At 52.5% G+C, this 18745-nt stretch overlaps 5 protein-coding genes across 5 annotated transcripts; 2 read left to right on the plus strand and 3 right to left on the minus strand.

Moving 5' to 3' along the window:
- Nucleotides 1-1043: 1043 nt before the first annotated feature.
- MRS44_018073 (uncharacterized protein) lies at nt 1044-2673 on the plus strand (the record flags this gene model as incomplete). The annotated part of the gene is made up of 5 exons (XM_065616276.1): nt 1044-1294; nt 1483-1615; nt 1674-1904; nt 1971-2041; nt 2481-2673. 5 exons carry the CDS (start codon nt 1044-1046, stop codon nt 2671-2673), a joined length of 879 nt encoding a protein of 292 aa, XP_065472348.1.
- A 1416-nt stretch (nt 2674-4089) lies between these two features.
- Nucleotides 4090-4976, plus strand: MRS44_018074 (uncharacterized protein; the record flags this gene model as incomplete). The annotated part of the gene is made up of 3 exons (XM_065616277.1): nt 4090-4161; nt 4233-4388; nt 4443-4976. The coding sequence occupies 3 exons, from the start codon at nt 4090-4092 to the stop codon at nt 4974-4976; spliced, it is 762 nt and encodes a 253-aa protein (XP_065472349.1).
- Nucleotides 4977-6188: 1212 nt separating this feature from the next.
- On the minus strand, nt 6189-6777 carry MRS44_018075 (uncharacterized protein; the record flags this gene model as incomplete). Its single annotated transcript, XM_065616278.1, has 2 exons — nt 6189-6420; nt 6710-6777. The coding sequence occupies 2 exons, from the start codon at nt 6775-6777 to the stop codon at nt 6189-6191; spliced, it is 300 nt and encodes a 99-aa protein (XP_065472350.1).
- An 825-nt stretch (nt 6778-7602) lies between these two features.
- Nucleotides 7603-9457, minus strand: MRS44_018076 (uncharacterized protein; the record flags this gene model as incomplete). The annotated part of the gene is made up of 6 exons (XM_065616279.1): nt 7603-8410; nt 8461-8786; nt 8889-8993; nt 9133-9152; nt 9218-9302; nt 9359-9457. 6 exons carry the CDS (start codon nt 9455-9457, stop codon nt 7603-7605), a joined length of 1443 nt encoding a protein of 480 aa, XP_065472351.1.
- A 1842-nt stretch (nt 9458-11299) lies between these two features.
- MRS44_018077 (uncharacterized protein) lies at nt 11300-18599 on the minus strand (the record flags this gene model as incomplete). Its single annotated transcript, XM_065616280.1, has 12 exons — nt 11300-11317; nt 11371-11689; nt 11743-12078; nt 12171-12337; nt 12903-12976; nt 13062-13188; nt 14143-15753; nt 15840-16325; nt 16878-17176; nt 17228-17524; nt 17646-18020; nt 18089-18599. 12 exons carry the CDS (start codon nt 18597-18599, stop codon nt 11300-11302), a joined length of 4620 nt encoding a protein of 1539 aa, XP_065472352.1.
- Between the last annotated feature and the right edge of the window lie 146 nt (nt 18600-18745).

Consider the following 18745-nt stretch of genomic DNA (forward strand, 5'->3'; position numbering starts at 1 on the left):
AGGTATTATTAGTAGGCCTCCGCACGATCTAGTGGTCAGACTAAGGTCCTGTTTCGCTGGATGGTGTAGTGTTTTCTCTTCGGTCCGGTCCCCACGTCTGCAAGTTAACATAATCATTTCGTCAATATCACGCCCATGCCGCGCCATGCCATTATTAGGGCAAGAATTTGCCAGGGGGTCAGAGAAACAGTCCTTAATAGATCGGAGGTTAATTACGCGATAGTTACCCAAGCCAAGACAGATAAACCCATCATAAACCTCAAGCTAGCGGCGCTCGGCGAACCATCATCACGAAGAGGCGACTCGTTAGGGTCACGAAGGCTACACGATTTCAGGTACTTCATCAACCCCTTTCTTGCTTCCTCTGGGATCCGGTGCTTATCCCTAAGATGCGTGGTCACTCGCGCACGGCGAGTGCAGAGGGCATCTCGACACTCCTCGTGACAACAGATCAAAACTCGAGCGTTCGAATCAATGTACAGTCCTAGGTTGGCCAAGAATTAAGGAGTAGATATGATCCCGTGGAAAAGGAAGCTCGCCGTAGTTGTGGCAGCTTACTCGACGGTTGATCTAGTACAGCGAAGTGGACCATCGACATCTTATTCTTCTCTTCTCTTCCGGTCCAACAGTCCCTGATAATGATGGAATGGAGCATAGTCGCTGGAGGATGGTTCGATGTGCAAGAGCTTTCCTGCTCGCTCTGAGGGGGGACGATGATGATTAACACCATTTACATGTATATTGCCAATCAATAAAACCGTTGACTGGGATTTGCAGCGATGGTGGATAACAGAGGAAATGAACCTATCACGTGTGTACGGCCGAAACGATGGCATGTTGACAAAAAATACTACGAGTCCTTGGTACAGTTGTACTTCCGTCTAGGAACCCAGATTAGTAACGTGTCAGGACGAAAAACGCCACCCCATCCACTAAATAAAACTCAAGACCTCAACACACGACTCGCGACCGAGTGAGTTCTTTCTACCCTAAAAATCGTATCTGATCAATCCATTCATCTAACATCTTGTTTACAAAGCGCCATGAGAAGCTCACAGTCTGCGCCCCAGGAAGTAGCATTGCGCCACCGCCGTCTCTCAGCGACAGGCCTATCAACAGAATCTATCAACACAATTAAGGCCATCGAGGATAAAGCAGAGAAAACACTCCTCCTCCTCTGGGACGACCTCCCCCCTGGCGCCGCGACAACGCCTTCATTTACTCTGCCTATTGCCAAATCTGCCCTTCCTACCTGCACTCGCTGCGCTCCCTCTTCTATCTACACAATGAATCCGTCAACATCTGGTCGCACCTCGTCGGCGCCATTGTAGCCATCGCTGGCTCGCCCTACTTGTACTACGTCATCCGCCCGCGCTACGACTCTGCCACGGTGTCCGACGTGCTCGTCTTCGCGTGCTTTATTGGCGGCGCAGTACTGTGCCTTGGCATGAGCGCGACGTTCCACGCTGTGCTAAATCACAGCAAGGAGGTCGCGCGGTGGGGGAATAAGCTGGATTACACGGGAATTGTCGTATTGATTGTGGGAAGTTTTGTGCCGGCGCTATACTATGGCTTCTTTTGCAAGCCTACACTCCTCACGGCGTACTTGTGCCTGGTGAGTTTGACTTTGAGAGGACGTGACGTAACGGTGACGGCCACTGACAAAGACCCAGATCTGTCTGCTTGGCACCGGATGCGCCATTGTCTCGTGGGCAGAGCAGTTCCGCACTTCAAAATGGCGACCATACCGAGCCATGATGTTCATCGGCCTCGGCTTATCCGGCTTCATCCCTGTTATCCACGGCATTACTATCTACGGCTACAAGGGGCTCGAGAACAGGATGAGCGTCACCCGTATCATCATCCACGGCGCCATGTATATCTTCGGCGCAGCTCTCTACGCGGTCAGGCGCAAGCGTCCCAATCGACTCCCACAGTGACGGTGACTGACTGACTGACTGGGAATGTAGGCTCGATGGCCGGAGAGGAGTTTCCCTGGAGCATTCGACATCTGGGGCAGCTCCCATCAGATCTTCCACATGTTTGTCCTGCTCGCTGCGGCAACGCATTTTTATGGCATGGCGAAGGCGTTTGACTATCATCACACCGTATTGGGATCCCAGTGCTTGACCGCATAAATTAATACGGTTTCGGTCATGTGTCACTCTCCATGGACGGAAGGAGGTTTATCATTATTATTCGTTACTTGAGTCATTCTTAAAGGCCCTGATCAGGAACGGGGTTCTGAGAGATCCCCGTTGCAAGATGGGACAAGCTGGCGCATAAAATTAGGTTGGCCAGCGTCCCGTACCAAAACCCCGTTGCGTGAACACTCTGTTACACCCCTTCACGGGGTGAATCATTTTGACTCACGATTTCTGGTATGATCATCATAATTTTGACCTCATTGAGCAAGTCCGCAACGTGCGGGAGAAGGTGGCGAGAAAGAGACTTATCATTATGTGCACATATGCTCTTAGGACAGTTGATGCTTCTATTGCCTGCTGGGACTGGTGCTGGATTGAGCTTGGTGCGTCTGATAGGCATTTATCCCGAAAACTCAAAGTCGGGATCAGTCAGAACCCCGTTCCTGATCAGGGCCTAAACCCGGGACCCACGATGCGCGCAAGACCGGATCCCATCGCTACCGCTGCCCAGCACCCGTATCCGTAGTTCGGATTCCACTCCACCACGAGAAGATCTACGGACCCAGCAGCGTCGTCTTCATCATGCACGCCGCCTGCACCGGCCTAACGCTATGGCTTGCATCGTCTGCTCCCCTTGTCAGGACATCATCACTGCACCGTCATCCTTTCTTATTGATACTAAAGCTTCTGCGCAGCGCTATCTGAAGCTCAAACAACATTTAGGAAGTTTTAGCAAAGAATATTCTAAACTAGGAGCATAAAAGCGAACAATGACGCGATTATTTTGTCTGGTAAACGATCTGAGCAAATGTCCACAGGCGACAGGGCGAATACACAATATTGGTAAGGTCTGCACACAATCCCTGATGGGGCGTAGCACCAACTTCATTATTTCGCCACCGAAGACTTCACGGTCTGACACATGTTCTAGCGATTTCTAGAGCGAGAGTGATTTATGAAAGGAAGATTTGAAATTATTGCCAATACTTAGACCGGCTGGAAAATATTTCATCGTTGACGATGAAGTTGCACCGCTCCGGTACGCAGAAGTAATAGTGTTGAACCATGCCTGAGTTGGGAGGGGCTAATGCTATAGATGACATCGCATTTACTATGATCGGAAGCCACGGAGTTCATGAATCCAGCTGTTGGCATCTGGACTTTCTCACAATTTGGTGGGCAACCATGGTTCCTCGCGTGTCGTTCCTTGTTCCCTAGCGCGGTGGCATGTGTTAGGCACACGGCGTTAGTGTTGAGCTCTTGCAGGTGGAGGAACCGGGCAAACCGACCTCAGATCGCTGGATGGAGCCCTTCTCCAAGATCTCCCTTGATGACACCCTCATTTAAATGACCTCATTTAAATAAGTGCCAAATTCGCTAACCAGTGCCGCATTGGAGGCCATATCATATACGCCTCGGACACCGTGCCTACATTACAATTCGGTTAGCTATCGTCTGTGGAATTTCGTTCATTATCGTTGCTGTGCTTGGCGGTAAATGCAAGCGATGCACACTCTGGGATGCGACCCATGTTTTAATTAGGAGTACTAAGTAGTTTCGCCTCCAGTCATGCTGACTTAACTTGGGATGTGATTTCTGTTGGAGAAGGCAGTTCAGTAAGGGGGGGTAAAATGTGTGGCAGAAATCTGATTTGGCGTGCCTTGGTTTGGTAGAGGATGTCTCGCGTGAAGCAAAACCACGAATAAATAACGTAACGTGCCCCACAAGCAAGTGCAACAAACAAGCAAGTGCAACAAACAAGCAAGTGCAACAAACAAGCAAGTGCAACAAACAAGCAAGTGCAACAAACAAGCAAGTGCAACAAACAAGCAAGTGCAACAAACAAGCAAGTGCAACAAAAATTCCCTCAATCTCTCTTTCTTCCATTTGATCAGCTGATTCTCAACCACCAGATATGTCTCAATTTAATAACGAGGCTAATATGCTTCTTGCTCTTCAAGCCCTTCAAAATGACCGAAAATTAAGTCTCCGACGCGCTGCAAGCATCTACCAGGTCCGTTTTTGGGCCTTATATTGCCGACAGAAGGGCATTCTCATCGCGATACCATACCCAAATCACGCAAGGTATCAGATTTAGAGGAACAGATCATTATTCAATTTAACCTCGACCTAGATTCGCGAGGGTTTCCCCCGCGACTGCGTGGTGTTGAAGAAATGGCTAATCAACTGCTTGCCGACCGTAACGCATCACCAGTTGGCAAGAACTGGGCTTCAAACTTCGTCAAGCGACATCTAGACCTCAAGACGCGTTTCTTTCGCAAGTATGACTATTAGAGGGCTAAATGCGAAGATCCGACCCTTATTCATGATTGGTTTACGCTCGTAGCGAATACAATCGCGAAATATGGTATCACCTTCGCCGATATCTACAACTTTGATGAGACCGGCTTTATGATGGGCCTGATTGCAAGCGGAATGGTCGTTACAGGCGCCGAAAGGCGTGGAAGACCGAAATTAGTCCTGACCGGAAATCGGGAATGCGCCACAGTCATCCAAGCGATCAATGCCGAAGGGTGGGCGATCCAGCCGTTCATCGTGGTTGCAGGCCAATATCACCTCGCCAGCTGGTGCCGGGAAAGCAACCTCCCGGGCGATTGCGCTATCACCGCGACTTACAATGGCTGGACTGATAACGAGACGGGTCTCGAGTGGTTAAAGCACTTTGATCGGCATACAACGACCCGATCAAATGGTCGCTATCGTCTTCTAATCCTTGATGGCCACGAAAGTCACCATTCATTCGACTTCGAGAAGTATTGCGAGGAAAACAAGATTATTACGCTTTTGTATGCCGCCTCATTCGTCTAATCTGCTCCAGCCTCTTGGCATCGGGTGCTTTGGGCCGCTCAAAAAGGCATACGGTCGAGAGATGGAGCATCTGATCAGATGCTCTATCACCCACGTTTCTAAAACCGAGTTTTTCCTAGCATTTTATGCCGCCTACCAGGCCACCATGACAACAAGCAATATCAAGGGGGGTTTTAGAGGAGCCGGGCTTGTTCCATTAGACCCCGAAAGTGTCATATCAAAGCTTGATGTGCAGCTACGGACCCCAACGCCTGCCAAGGAGGAGGCAAGCCTCCTTGAGGCTAGACCCTTGGGTCTCGAAGACTTGAAAGACCAAAGACCATCCTTGAGGCTAGCTCGAAGACAGTCTAAATATCTTGAAAGACGAATCAGAAGGTATCAGAGTAGCTCTTCGGCATCTGTACTTGAGGCGCTGAAGTCATTTTCTAAGTCAACAAAGGCAATAATGCATGAGATGGTATTATTGAAGTCTGAGATCCAGATCCTTCGACTCAAATGAGGCCCTTAGTAAGCGGCGGGAAGCAAAGAGAGCCCGCCTACAGAATAGAGGGAAGGTGACTCTAGATGAGGGTAGGGAAGTAAATGACCAAATGGATATTGATACGCAGGTGGTGGCCGAATCGTCGAGAAGCGGTGGACAAGGAGCGTCGGCGTAACCGAAGGAAAGGCGCTGTGGAACGTGCGGCAAGACCGGTCATGACGCAAGAACGTGTCAGATTGTTATTAAGACGTCTAAGAGTAGAGCCATTAGTTTAGTTGATTAGTTGCTTTGTTGTGTTTTTGTTATAAACTCTTTATTGAGGATTGAGATTTTTGGTCCACTCACTGATTACGTACGTTAAAGGGAGCCCAGAACCCTAGAGATAAACGAGGAACGGAGGGAAGTTGACGCAGTTTCCGGAACAGAGTATCAGGGCCTTTCTGCTGCGCTACTGTACGAATTCAAGGAGCGATTAATCCAAACAAATTCACTTAGACGGCTAAGCTAGCCACAGCTAGAAACCAGTACTTTCAACTTAGGTTGCCGCTGGCAAAGTTGCGTTCCAGGGACGCGAGAAGATGTGACGCGTCGATAATGATCTCGACAAGACGTAGAGAGCCTTGATTTTAGTCACGCCGACGTGGATGAGACTGTGAGCAAAATGAACGAGCAGATCGCAGCCAAGCGCCCGCGCCGTGTGATCGGCAATACGGTATGCGCCGTCGGTAACGTTACCCATAAGCGTCTCGATTGCCTGGGCAGAACTGGGTGCGGATGTCGGAGATGGTGATGGCAAAGAGGAGTAGGCCTTCCGGTAACTGCAGTGCAACTTTTTGGGCACCTGAGGAACGGATGCGATGGATCGTCTCGGGCATCGCAAAGTTGTAGTTGGCAGGCAGCAGGGCGATAGTGGCCTTGAAGTTGGGATCTTCGAGGATCTCCTTGGGAACTCGGTTCAAGAATCTGAGTGCTCTTCGAGGTTTAGTAGCAATAATAATAAGATATGTGAGCTATATGATCCTCACTCATACTTTGATCTCACAAACTCGAGAAAGAAACTGGTTGTCATGAAGCGGTAAGCAAACTCTGAACAGCACCACTCTCACCTGGCGTCCCTGATCCTCCAGTCTTCACCGCAGCCTCAGCCGCGGCTCGTCGACCCACGAATATCTTCTTTGGTTGTCTTAATGGCGTTCCTTTATTCTGTGTCGTCGGTGCCGTCTAAGTTTCGGCGCCGGGGGGCGAAGTCGACTTAGCGAGCTGGGCTTCTTCGATATCGGCCGCCGTGCCAAGGTCGGTCTGTCGCCGGTCCTCCTCCATTTCCTCTTGGTATGAAAGTACAGAAGAGTAAGAAACAGAAAATTCGAGTGATTTTTCCGGTTTCTTAAGTTTCGCTTTCATATCAGTCTGGCTAGACTTGCAGAATGAAAAGTTGGGCGCAATGAAAACCCGAATTTCTGGCACTGTACCGCCCACTTTCCAGATTTGTCAAGTCAGTCAAACACTCATAAAGATCACTTGTTGTTAGAAACTTTGAAGTATCGGCTTAGGACTTGACTGAATGGAATTAACTCGGCCACCTATGTTCACTCCCAAGACCTTCTCTTGCGCGCTACAGTTTCCTCCAAGACGAGTCCTCCAGCATGTGAACGATCCATTGAAAACAAGTTGCTCTCCCTACGAGTCCTACCTCTGCCTTGCGCGCCCATTATCCCCTCAATTGTCGAAAGGCTCCCGCCAGGTCACTCCAGGGATGTCTGCCCTAAATTGGCCGATAATAGATGTCCCAACAATATTTTGAGTTACAAATCGCGACATCACACTGCTCACACCCCCAAATTGATTGATGCTTCTTTTTCTTTAATTGAGGCCTCTTCTTATTATTGCTGACCGGCTGTCATCTTCTCTGATGAAGCTGCTATCATTATATGCATTGAGGGCCTCGCCCGGTATTAATTAAGAACTCATAGATGACTTTAAAATGATTTATATGACGATTTTGGCGAGAATAGTTAATGATGCATCTTTAGGTTCCCCTCATGTACCTGTCATGTAATAGGGGTCATGTGGGGCAAGGTACTTTTGGGAGCCTTTCGACAATTGAGGGGATACTGTTACCAATCGAAACGCGAACAAATTGGCTCCTCAGGCGTCAATGAGGTTTTCCTTGTTCTGCTGCTGACCCCGGGTCTCGGTCTCCGCCCGAACCCTGACCTTGGCCTTCGCCTCCTTGGCGGCTCGCTGGTAGAACTCGTTGAGGATCTTGGCGGGAATACGGTTGAGCATCTCCCTGGGGTAGATTCGGAGGAGGGTCCATGCGAGATCAAGAGACTCGTAGATGGTTCGCGATTCGTACTGGCCCTGGCTAATGAATTGGCGCTCAAACTTCTCCAAGAACTCCAGAGACAGCTTGTCCTCAGGCGACAGAGCCTCCTCACCGACGACAGCCTTCATGGCCGCGGCATCACGACCGATAGCGTACTTGGCGTACAGCTGGTTCGACACATCACCGTGGTCCTTGCGGGTCATGCCCTCACCAATGGCAGACTTCATCAGACGGGACAGCGAAGGCAGCACGTTGATGGGAGGGTAGATACCGCGGTTGTCCAGAGCTCGGTCGACAAACACCTGACCCTCAGTAATGTAGCCAGTCAAATCGGGGATGGGGTGAGTAATATCGTCATTGGGCATGGTCAGAATGGGAATCTGGGTGATGGATCCGTTGCGGCCCTTGACACGACCGGCTCGTTCGTAGATGGTGGACAAGTCAGTATACATATAACCGGGGAAACCGCGTCGACCGGGCACTTCTTCTCGGGCAGCCGACACTTCTCGAAGGGCATCGCAGTAGGCAGAGAGATCGGTAAGAATGACCAGGACGTGCTTTTCGAGCTGGTAGGCATAGTATTCGGCAGTGGTGAGGGCGAGACGGGGAGTAATGATACGCTCGATACTAGGCAGGGTCAGTCTCGATTGCATGATATCATGGATGACCGCGCCTACGTAGGGTCATTGGCGAGGTTCAGGAAGAGAGTGACACGCTCCAAGCTGCCGTTCTCCTCGAAATCATGAGTGAAGAAACGTGCAGTCTCGAAGTTGACGCCCATGGCACCAAAGACGATGGAGAAGTTCTCGTCGTGACCATCGTGGACGCCCTTGTTGGTAACTCCCTGCTTCTGGACCAGACCAGCCTGCCGGCAAATCTGGGCGGCGATTTCGTTGTGAGGCAGACCGGAGGCGGAGAAAATGGGGATCTTTTGTCCTCGGGCAATCGAGTTCATGGTGTCGATGGCGGAGATACCGGTCGAGATCATCTCTTCGGGATATTCCTAGGGTTGTTAGTCAAGAATGAACGCCCGGAGCGCCTGCCTTACACGAGACTAAGGGTTGATGGGACTGCCGTTGATGTCGAGGTAGTCCTCCGCCAGTACCTTGGGACCCTTATCGATAGCTCGTCCAGATCCATCAAAGATACGACCAAGCATGTCCTCAGACACACCGAGCTTCAAGCTCTGGCCGGTGAACTCGACCTTAGTCTATTGCGTCTCAGCCTAACTTTCTTATTACAGCTCGCATTGCTGCCTGCCTTCTTGGCATCGATACCGGAAGTGCCTTCGAAGACCTGGTACACTCGTCAATCGCCCTGTTGAAATACATCGCGTTTCGAGGAAGTACCTGAACGACCGCTCGGTCGCCTGTTAATCACTGTCAGCATGTCCCGCGTCATTACTTCCAGGGGTTGTTTAGTAGCGGCGCAAACCTCGAGCTTCCAGGATCTGACCCGATCGCTCAGTGCCATCGGGAAGAGTGAGCGTCACGATCTCGTTGTATCGCGGGAATTTGACCTATTGTTGCCAGCTGGTAAGGCACAAGCTAACTGGACCCTGGCATAACGACATACATGCTCGAGGATGACGAGGGGACCGTTGACGCCGCCGACAGTGTTGTAGCGGATTCTTGGGATGACCGAGTACGACGACGACTTGCACGGGTCTTCCATAATGGGCGATATATCGAGCAACGGGCGGGAGAGCGAGATGAGAGGGGGACGAGGAGCCGATCTAAAAGCTTGAGGATGGAGTGGGGAAACGGGAAAGATACCTTAAGCTGGGATGAGGATCATCTATATTAGCGTCATATTCCATCGGAGCCGTCCTCGTTTTAGTTGCAGGCAATTCGAATTATTTGCCGCTGGCGGCTTGTAGTATTCAATCGGGGACCTTATTTACATGTCTCAGTACGATTGTCTGGGTGTTATGCGAGGTATCCCTCCCAGTGAGGGAGATACCTTCGGCATATACATTGCATGTTGTATCTCGGCCATTACTCTTTGGCTTTGGCTAACTCTGTGCAGGCCACCTTGGTAATGTTAGGCATGAGGGGGGCGCAGCCAAAACTCTTTTGTGAATTGTGAACGATATTGACATCATCCCCTGCGCGTTCTCACGTGGTAGGATCAATAAATCGAATATAGCCTCCCAAAAGACAAGGCAGATCGAGATTTGCAACCAGATACTTGCCACTGCCATGTTGCGCACACCCGAACCATACCCTTGTAGTAATGTAGGATTTGACTTCTCATCGATGCGCTTCATAAATGTAAAAATGAACTTCGTCTTCTCCTCGTGTTCACCCTCCGTTTTTTTTTTTTTTTTTTTTTTTTATTTTGTTTCAGAAATGGCCTATCGTTACGTTACTGCCATCCAAGGTACCCTGATGGATTGGAGTGATTGAGCCTCATCCGTTGTAAAAACACATGTTTTTAGTGATTGCTGAGCTGTTAAAAGATGCCAGGGACGCGACCGGGAAACCTACCCCCTCGACGAAACCGCCTCTCGGAAAGCACCTTTCGGAAAGCGCCTTGATGACGTGGCTCAAGCCAATGAGGCTTATGTCTCGGGCACCACCTTATCAGCGACAAACCCTAAACCTGGGCTGGCGGAGTGCCTCCGTAATGTTTTAGTGGTCAGCGCAACTGTCGAGACAATTTCGTTGCGGGGGGCGGGATCAAACTTCGCAGGAGGTCCTACAGCCCGGGGTCCCTATATGATCACACGACGAGCGATGGATCGCGATGTGTCTAGGGGAAGCTTCTATGCCGACGTACCTTGCATCCAATTTTCCGTACATTGGTGTGCGTGTATTATGTGTTGTGTGGTGTCTCAGGCGGGTCCATGACGACACGTATCCTCCTTCCTTTTACAGTATATTCGAACAGATGCGCCAACTTCCCTCTAAGGCCGTTCCGAGTGTATGACCAAACGCAGGACAATACCATCACCAAGACGTCGCAAACACCGCGAATGTGGTTCTACTCTATGCCCCTCGTCCTCATCAAGGATGAGGACCTAACATACCATGGGAAGACATTGAGCGCCAGGTATGAAGAAGGGCGACTTCGAGCAATTCACACAATTACGGGTACAGACGATCACCAGGGCCGGCCAAGGGTAAGATCCAACTTAATCGTGCCAGACTGAAGATAACGAGCAGATTGCCAACGCCAGTCTTGATAGCTTCCCCAGCGACACCCTTCGCCCGAGAATCCAGACAAGTCATTAAGTCCAAGGGTCGGACACTGACAACGGATAAGCTGTGGGGTGGGAAAATATTTCCACGGCCGCAGTAGAGCTTGGAAGGCCTTGCCTCGATATGGTGGATTTGTGTTGAGCTGGTGGACGGATGCTATCCGGCAGATCTTGGGGAGAATGAATGGACAAAGTCATGGTCAAGGCATGGAGCTGAGAATGTTCGAATAATACGTGAGAGAGGTCGGGGTTGGTATGATGCTCGCCTTGGGCTATTCTCAGATCGTACAGATGAGTGGGTCGAAGACGGGCATTTAGGGAACAGCGGATAGCTTTGGGAAGGTCACCGCGTTTATGTTAAAGTTGGCTTCAGCCTGTAACAGACTCTATCGAGAGTGACATCTTTGGCAACCGGAAACGACTCTCCCAGCTCAATCAGCGCCCAGGAAGCCTTGATGAACGCCTCAAGTTGGATCGGACTGGCCTCTATGTCGAATAACACCTGAAATGCACAGGCCGAAGCAGCTTGAATCGTCCAGTGCTCGTTTCGGAGAGTATACAGAGCTCGGAAGTGCCACAATGTCGACATTATGTTGTGTACGTGTGCGTGACACATTGTAACTGGGTCAAACGGCCCAAACTCTTCCTTAGTTAAACCATCAAACGGCCTGAGTATGCTGATGATGATGAGTTCGACGCTGAGGCTAACGGCATTTAAGTTAGTGATGGAAAGCAACTTCAGAGATTACTAACATACTGGAGTAGTATAGCGGCTGGCAGCACCGCATTCTCCGCCTGAAGTGGTTCTGGAAGAGAAAACTTCCACTCACTAAGCCTTGTGTAGAGTTCCATAGCCCTCTTCGTATTCCGGCGAGGCGGACGGCCCTCCTCGGGCAGGATCAAGAACTCGAGGACTTGTTCTGTAATCTCTGTAAGGTCATATTCCGCGTCAAATATCTCTCGTTTCAACGCCTTTTGTGGAACCACAGACACTGGGTATGGGAACCACCAGTAATCCGGATTGTCTCTCTTGCACAATGGCGATGTGGTTTCGTCACGCCAGGTCTTTGGTCTATTCGGTTTCTTGGTAATCCTGTGGCAATGGTTAGGCCTCCTGTCTGAACATGGCCAGAGGTCGTAACATACCAATCCCAGACGTGGAACCCCCATGAAATTCATGAAAACCCGTGTGCCTCTCTGCGCTGCCGGGCTCCGGTGATGGCGACGCCAGTGGAGCGCGGTACATCATCGAGTCGCAGCGTAAGGTATCTCGCTTGCATACGACTGTGGTAACTCAACGCCGTCTCCCCATTGCCGAGAGCTCCCTCGTAGACGTACATTAACGCCAGGCCCTGTACTACTGGTAATGAACGGGCAGATATCTTCTAAAGGTAAGAGTCGTGCTGCTTCTTCGGCAAAAGCCCGACCTCGTGTGTTTGGGTCGCTGGACTGACGAAAAGTCGCCTGGTTCGTTGTGTACAGCTGAAGCTCTCGTCAGTAAAGGCTTCATATGTGGCCACATTAGTAAACTATGTAAACAGCTGACGGCTAAAAGCGCGTTGACAAGAAAAGGGGAGCAGAAGCATAACGCGTGTGGCTGGCTTGAGGGGGGATCAAGTGATTTCAGGTCCTCCTCGAAGATGGTCCGATCGATGACACGACTGCAGACTGTATCACATGTCCAATAGAGCAGCAAGAGATAGCTTAAGGGTTTATCGTCGCTGGAGATAGTCGTCCATCGCGAAAGTGGAAGTGTGTATCCTGGAATGTCGACAAGGATGTTATCCTCGGCATATGTATGTTGTGTATCCCGCCAAGTCTTCTCGAAAATGTGCTCTGGATGGCCGTATCTGAGAAAGTACATCAGTTTACAAACATATACTTGCAACTTTGACTGCATAAGCATATGGTACTCACGGGGAGGTAAGTCTGGGGTGCGGAGATGACCAAAACTGAACCGTCGTGCGCTTGCTGGAGATTGTCCTTGGGAGCTACCGGAGATGGAATGACCGGTCGCAGGTCCTCGAAACGCGATATTTGGCTAATGAGACCCGGAAGCTACTGACGGTTGATTACCGAATGCCGGAGCTGAAGTGAGCTGGTGGAGTAGGCTCCTTTCCTGGATGTCCTCCATCACCGACTTCACGTCCCTGCCACCCCATATCTGTCGAAGGATCTCTTCCATTTCCCCAGGCTGTCGCGTCTGGAGTGAGTTATACAGGTTTTCATGATCCGCCATTTGCTCCTGGAGCTTATCGTGTTTCCGTTATATGGCGGCCGCCTGTAACTCATACGGATAAGCAGCATATTGGCATTCCCGTCCGACCGCGACGCACGCAGAACATCTGAGGCGTCTTTTATCGCACTATGTTGGCCCTTTCGGTTAGTCGCTCTTTTGGCTCGGGGGGAGTAGCATTGATGTAGAACCTTGACCCTGCGTTGTCTGCACGCTCCGCAAGCTGTCTTGACAACGGAGCGCTTCCGGGTCGCGATTCTTGGCGGTGGAGCCCCAGGAAGGTCTCCGCGCGTTGGTCCAGGGAGCAATGGACGATATCGACCGGCATGACTTTCGGACATGTCAAATACGATTATGGCGAAGCTTGAAGGATGAGACGAGGACTGACGAGAATGATGCGAGAAGGTGTTGAGATAAGCAGAACTTATCGTGGGGTCGTTTTGCGGAGTAATTTCGGGAAATCGTATGTGATTACACAACTACCATCTGATAAGTGCCCGGCGCCGCGCACGCGAATATCTCGACGGTTAGGAGTCAAATCGATGCAATTCCAGGGCTGGAGGACTGCTACGCTCTGGCAGTCCGTTTGGTTCAAGAGCGACGCTGTATAGGCGAGCGGGCGCTGAGATATTTGCATGTGCAGCGCCTTGGGGGGAGAGTAGGCTTCACTGCAAGGACTACGAGAGAGCAATGCACTGATCCTACGGCTCCTTAATCTTCAAAAATACGTCTTCTAAATAGATGCATATATACAAAATAGTCACCGGTATGCAAATATATTAACATCCTACTTGACGGCCAGCTTACCGTCGACGAGGGGCGGTCCGTCTCCTCCCCAGCCGAGCCCAGCGCCCCCGATGGCCCTGGCCCCGAGTCGGCCTTGGTCCCGGGTCTGGGTCATCGGGCACGGGGGGTCCCTACCTGTACCCGTATCTGGCCCTGGCCCTGGCCCCGCCGGCGGCGCTGTTTGAGCTCGTCGACGAGCCGGTTCAAGCTCCGGCCGGCGCGTAAGAGCTCTAGCTCTGCAACTGCCTCCTCCTCGCTCTTGCCGGACGCCGTGCGGGCCAAGAGCTCGTCCCAGATCACCTTCCGGCGACAGAACTGCACCCTAATCCCGTTCCCCGGGCGCCAGCGGCTTCCCCACGTCTCTTCTAGCACCCGTACAGCCGGCTGACCTGCAATCCCTTCCTCCCACTCCTTCCAGACGTCCCGCACTGTAAAGACCTTGGCCAGGGCTGCAACGACGGGCATATCTGGTACTGGAGGCTCTGGAGCCGGAGCCGGAGCCGTATTGAAGTTCAAGGTAGGGGCTATCGACGGCGCCGGCGCCAGCGACACTGCTGGCCCGGCTCCAAAGTGGCCGGTAAAGGTGATTGGGACCTTGCCCTGGAGCAGGGAATCGAGGCCGCCCTGAATTGCCTCTAGCCGGGCCTCTAACCGAATGGCGAGTCGCTGGTTATTCTGTAAGAGGGCCTCGCGCGTGCTCTCTAACACGCCGCTTAGCTCTGGCAGCGCGCGTTGTACGAGCAGGCTTAACGGCTCCGTAGCCCCTGCCGCGTCGGAGCGAACGGCGACGGCGAACTCGTCCCATTCGGGCCCATTAAAAGGGGCGTGGGCGAAGAAGGGCAGCGACGGGTAGCGAGGCTGCAAGACAGCCAGGTCCTGTAAGAGCACTATGCGCAGGCGTCGCATAAGCTTAAGGAAGCCGTCGGCGGCTAGGTCGTCGTCGTCGAGGCCGCCTTCTGCCCAGCACTGCCGGCGCGCGCGCGCCTCAAAGCGAGGCTCCCACTCCTCGATCCACGGCCAGAGCTGCTTTTGTAAGACGTACGGGGGTTCATTAGCCGCACGCGCGAGGAAGTAGTCCCCCGGTGACGCCGAGAAGCCGGCGACGATACGCATGAACTGGCGCGGTAGGTGCGTAAGATAGGCCTGGCAGAGCACGCTCTGGTTCCAGCGGCCGGCCTGCGAGATCTGGGCGAGCGACGTGCCGTGGGTCTCAGCGTCCTGGGCGCCTACCCTGCGCGGGAGGTGAGTCTTCTTTGACGCGACAAGGCCAGCGGCGCCGAAGATGCGCCAGGTCTCTTGTAGCTGCGTCGGGTACGAGAGCTCCTGCTCGCGGTCCCGTCCAACAAGGACCTTGATCCGATACCAGTCCTGGCGGCGCCGGAAGGACGGGGGCGACTCGCCGGCGACGTGCCAGCGCCAGAAGAAGAGCTGTGCCAGAGCCCCTTGCGTACAGAGCAAGGGGTCCTTATGCCGGAGGGCGCCCATGAACTCTTTCTTTGCCGTCTTGTTCAGCTTACCGTCTCGCAGAAGGGTCACGAGGCAGCCACAGGGGGTCGGGCCTTCTGAAGACGGATAGTCGAGTAGGGACAGGTCTGCAAGCTCCATCTTACGGCGGTTCTCCCCTCGTAGGAGGTAGTAGTGGCCGAATAGGAGGTCGACTCGTGTACGGAGGTTTTGCGGCATGTATGCGGCCCCGCTGAGAAGGAGATCCTGGATCCGGAGCCATTCATCGTGCGAATAGCCGGCCTGGATCCCGTCGGTTCCGCGGTCTTTAAAGGAGGCGCGGTCGTGCATCCCCGCTGCCGGCCTCGTTGCTCAAGGAAGCCCCGTACGGCGGCGCCCCGGGGGTTCTCCGTGTTCGCGTTACCGTGGGCCACCTGGAGCCGCCAGAGCTCGATAACGGCCGCGATATAGGCGTCGATAGTGCCCTTCGTAAGCAGAGATCCTTCGGCAAGGTCTGCTGCAGCCGGCGCAAGGGCCGTGGGTGGCACGTAGCCCTCGCGGTCGTCCGCGAGCAGCTCGGCGGCCTCGGCCAGGGGGACCTCTAGGGCTTCGGCTAGGCTTTCGGCCTCTGCCAGGGCCGCGGCCTCGAGCTGCTCCTGTTCAAGCTGCTGCCGTAACTGTACCGCCTTGCCTTTGCCCTTACCCTTACCCTTACCCCTACCCCGTGCCCGTGGCTTCTTCTGCGGCGGCGCTACGCGTCGTAAGAGGATATCCTCTTTGAGCCACGCCGCTAGCTTGTCCGGCGTTACGAGCTCGCCGTCGGGCCAGCTATAGAGTGAGCCGTCTGCCGCAGCCCGGGGCGTACGGCACCAGGCCTATAGGTTTTCGTCTGTTAGCCGTCCATGGGGCTCCTGCGTAAAAAGAGGGAAGGGAAAGGGGGAAGAGAGGGGGGCGGCCGGGGAGGACGCGCCTTCCACTCCCGCTGCTTCGCAGCGTAACTCCGCGCCGTGTTCGCCGGCTGTTCGTCCTTCTTCGCCTGGAGGCCCGCCCTCCGGGCGGCGCGGGCGCGCTCGTCTGCGGCCGTGTACGAGTCGTCTGCGGCCATCTCGGTCGATCGAGGCCTTTCTATGTGGTGTCGTTTTTCCGTCTGGAGCTAGATAAGTTGCGGGGGACTTATCAAACGCACTTATCAGGCGTCGCGCACACGATTTCACGGGCCGCCTTTTGCGGGGGATAAGTTGTCACGTGGTCTAAGCGAATTACGACGTAATTGCGGGCACCATCGATAAGCAAAAAAAAGTTTCCCCATACAAACTGCTAATTTTCAACCCCCTCACAAAGAGCCACCAGAAATACGAAAAACAAGTCAATTCCTATTTTTCCAGCTTGGAATCGAATGTATTTTAATATAGTCTTGGTCTTCTAACTGCACGGCCTGCGCGCGTGCGTGTGACAGCTAACTCTTCCGCCTCCGAATCTGAGCCCTCATCCTCTTCCACTCCTCCCACCTCGATCACCTCTTCGACACCCTCTGTCTCTTCAATCATTTCGTTTGGTTCAGAAATAGTGTCACCGGTCACTAGAGACTCGGCCAGTGTCATAAACTTCCTGTTGGGATTCGGTATCGCTTTCCTCTTCTTGCCTCTGCTCAGCCTCCCGACTTCCTCCTCTAAACTGGCTACTCTTGAGCTTAGAGAAGCGATCTTTGACTCTTGTGCTTCAAAACCTTTCGATATCACAGAATAGCGCCTTCTTGTCGAAGGGCTTTTGTTCTTACCTAGATCCCTGATGTGACGGCTGGTCTTTGGCGTGTTATCAGAGTCGCGTTGCCCGTCGCTGAGGCCGTCTGATGCGGGCGTCGTTTTCCTTCTTGTCAGGCTGGATCTCAGGATGTATGAGCGCTTTTCCGTCGAGAAATCGGCCAGTTTCCGGTCACTCTCCAACCAGAAAGGATGTTTTTCTTCGTCATACCCACTTCTCTGCCTTTGGCATAGGCCTTGATGAAGTTTACCTTGTCCACCGGCGCAGAATCGGTCAGGCTTGTCAGCTTTTGGAGTTCTTTGCGATAGGCCGCCTTGGATGCATTAAATGGACCATTGTCGAGTGGTTGTAGGCCGTGGGAGCAGTGAGCCGGCAGGTAACAACAATACACGTTGTTCAAAAAGCACGTAGCCATCCACTCATCCTAGATTTACGGTCAGCGACATCCCCGGCCCAGGTGGCCCGGAAAAGGCGGATACGAACAGATACATGGCTTCGATGACCATCTAAGATGATAAGCCTCGCATCTGACTCATCTTCCGGCTGTGTTTGGGGAAGATAGACCTGTTTGAGCCACTCGACCGCTATATGGTTGTCTGTCCAGCCGTTGTCGGACGTGATGTAATACCAGTCAGCCACTTCCTTGAGCTCATCAATAAACCACTGTTGCTGAAGCTCTTTGCCTTTAAAGATAATCCCCGGCTTCAGAAGACGGCCAGTTGCAGTTGCGGCTTCGAGAAAGCTGGTCCAAGTGCGGGACTGGGAGCCTTTGAGGAAGGCTTTCTTCTTGGGGTCGCTACTGCCGATAACTAAGGAATCCAAGCCTACATTGGCAGCTGGTTAGTTTGTCTCATGAAAGAAACGACAAAATACTCACCAAATCCGGCCATGATGCCACCCTCGTCAACATTAACAGTGTTCTCAGGTTTGATCCAGCCATATTCGCTCTCGCGGATGTCAAAGTACCAATTGACGGCGGTCGGGGTAAAACAATTGAACCTCGACGCCTCCTGGCGTTTTCCTATCTTCGTCTTTATGGACGGATGTCGTTTCATAAACCTGGCTAGCCAATGTACGCCGATAGGCTTTTCCCTGCCTTGCTGTTGTAGGAGGGCAGCGACGGTGGCGCGAACTTGACTGTGAGAAGGAGCATAGCCCAAGGCCTCTTGTCGAAGTATCCAGGAAACTAATCTGGACTCCTGAGACTTGGATAACAGCTGGGCGGGATGGGTGACCTCGAACTTTGGCGGTACACCTCTTAATCGGTTCGAAAGAGTCGGCTGAGGGATGCCGTGCTTCTGGGCGGATTGGTTCTGCGAGAGACCGTTATCTGTGACATCCAATATTGCTTCAATAATGTCATCCTCTGTGTAAGAAGCTCGAGCCATTTTTCAAGGCGATTATGGAAGGCCGGCGCAGATAAAGGTCCTACAAGCTTTGGGGGAGGAGTGTTCGTGGAGGAGGCATGGATAGAAATTTTGCGATAGTTCCATGCGGCCAAACCGCCCATATAGCGTAAGCAACAATAGCATAA

This window comes from Fusarium solani (genome assembly GCF_023522795.1).
Source record: "Fusarium solani strain SB1 chromosome Unknown bctg00000015, whole genome shotgun sequence".
Taxonomy (NCBI): Eukaryota; Fungi; Ascomycota; class Sordariomycetes; order Hypocreales; family Nectriaceae; genus Fusarium; species Fusarium solani.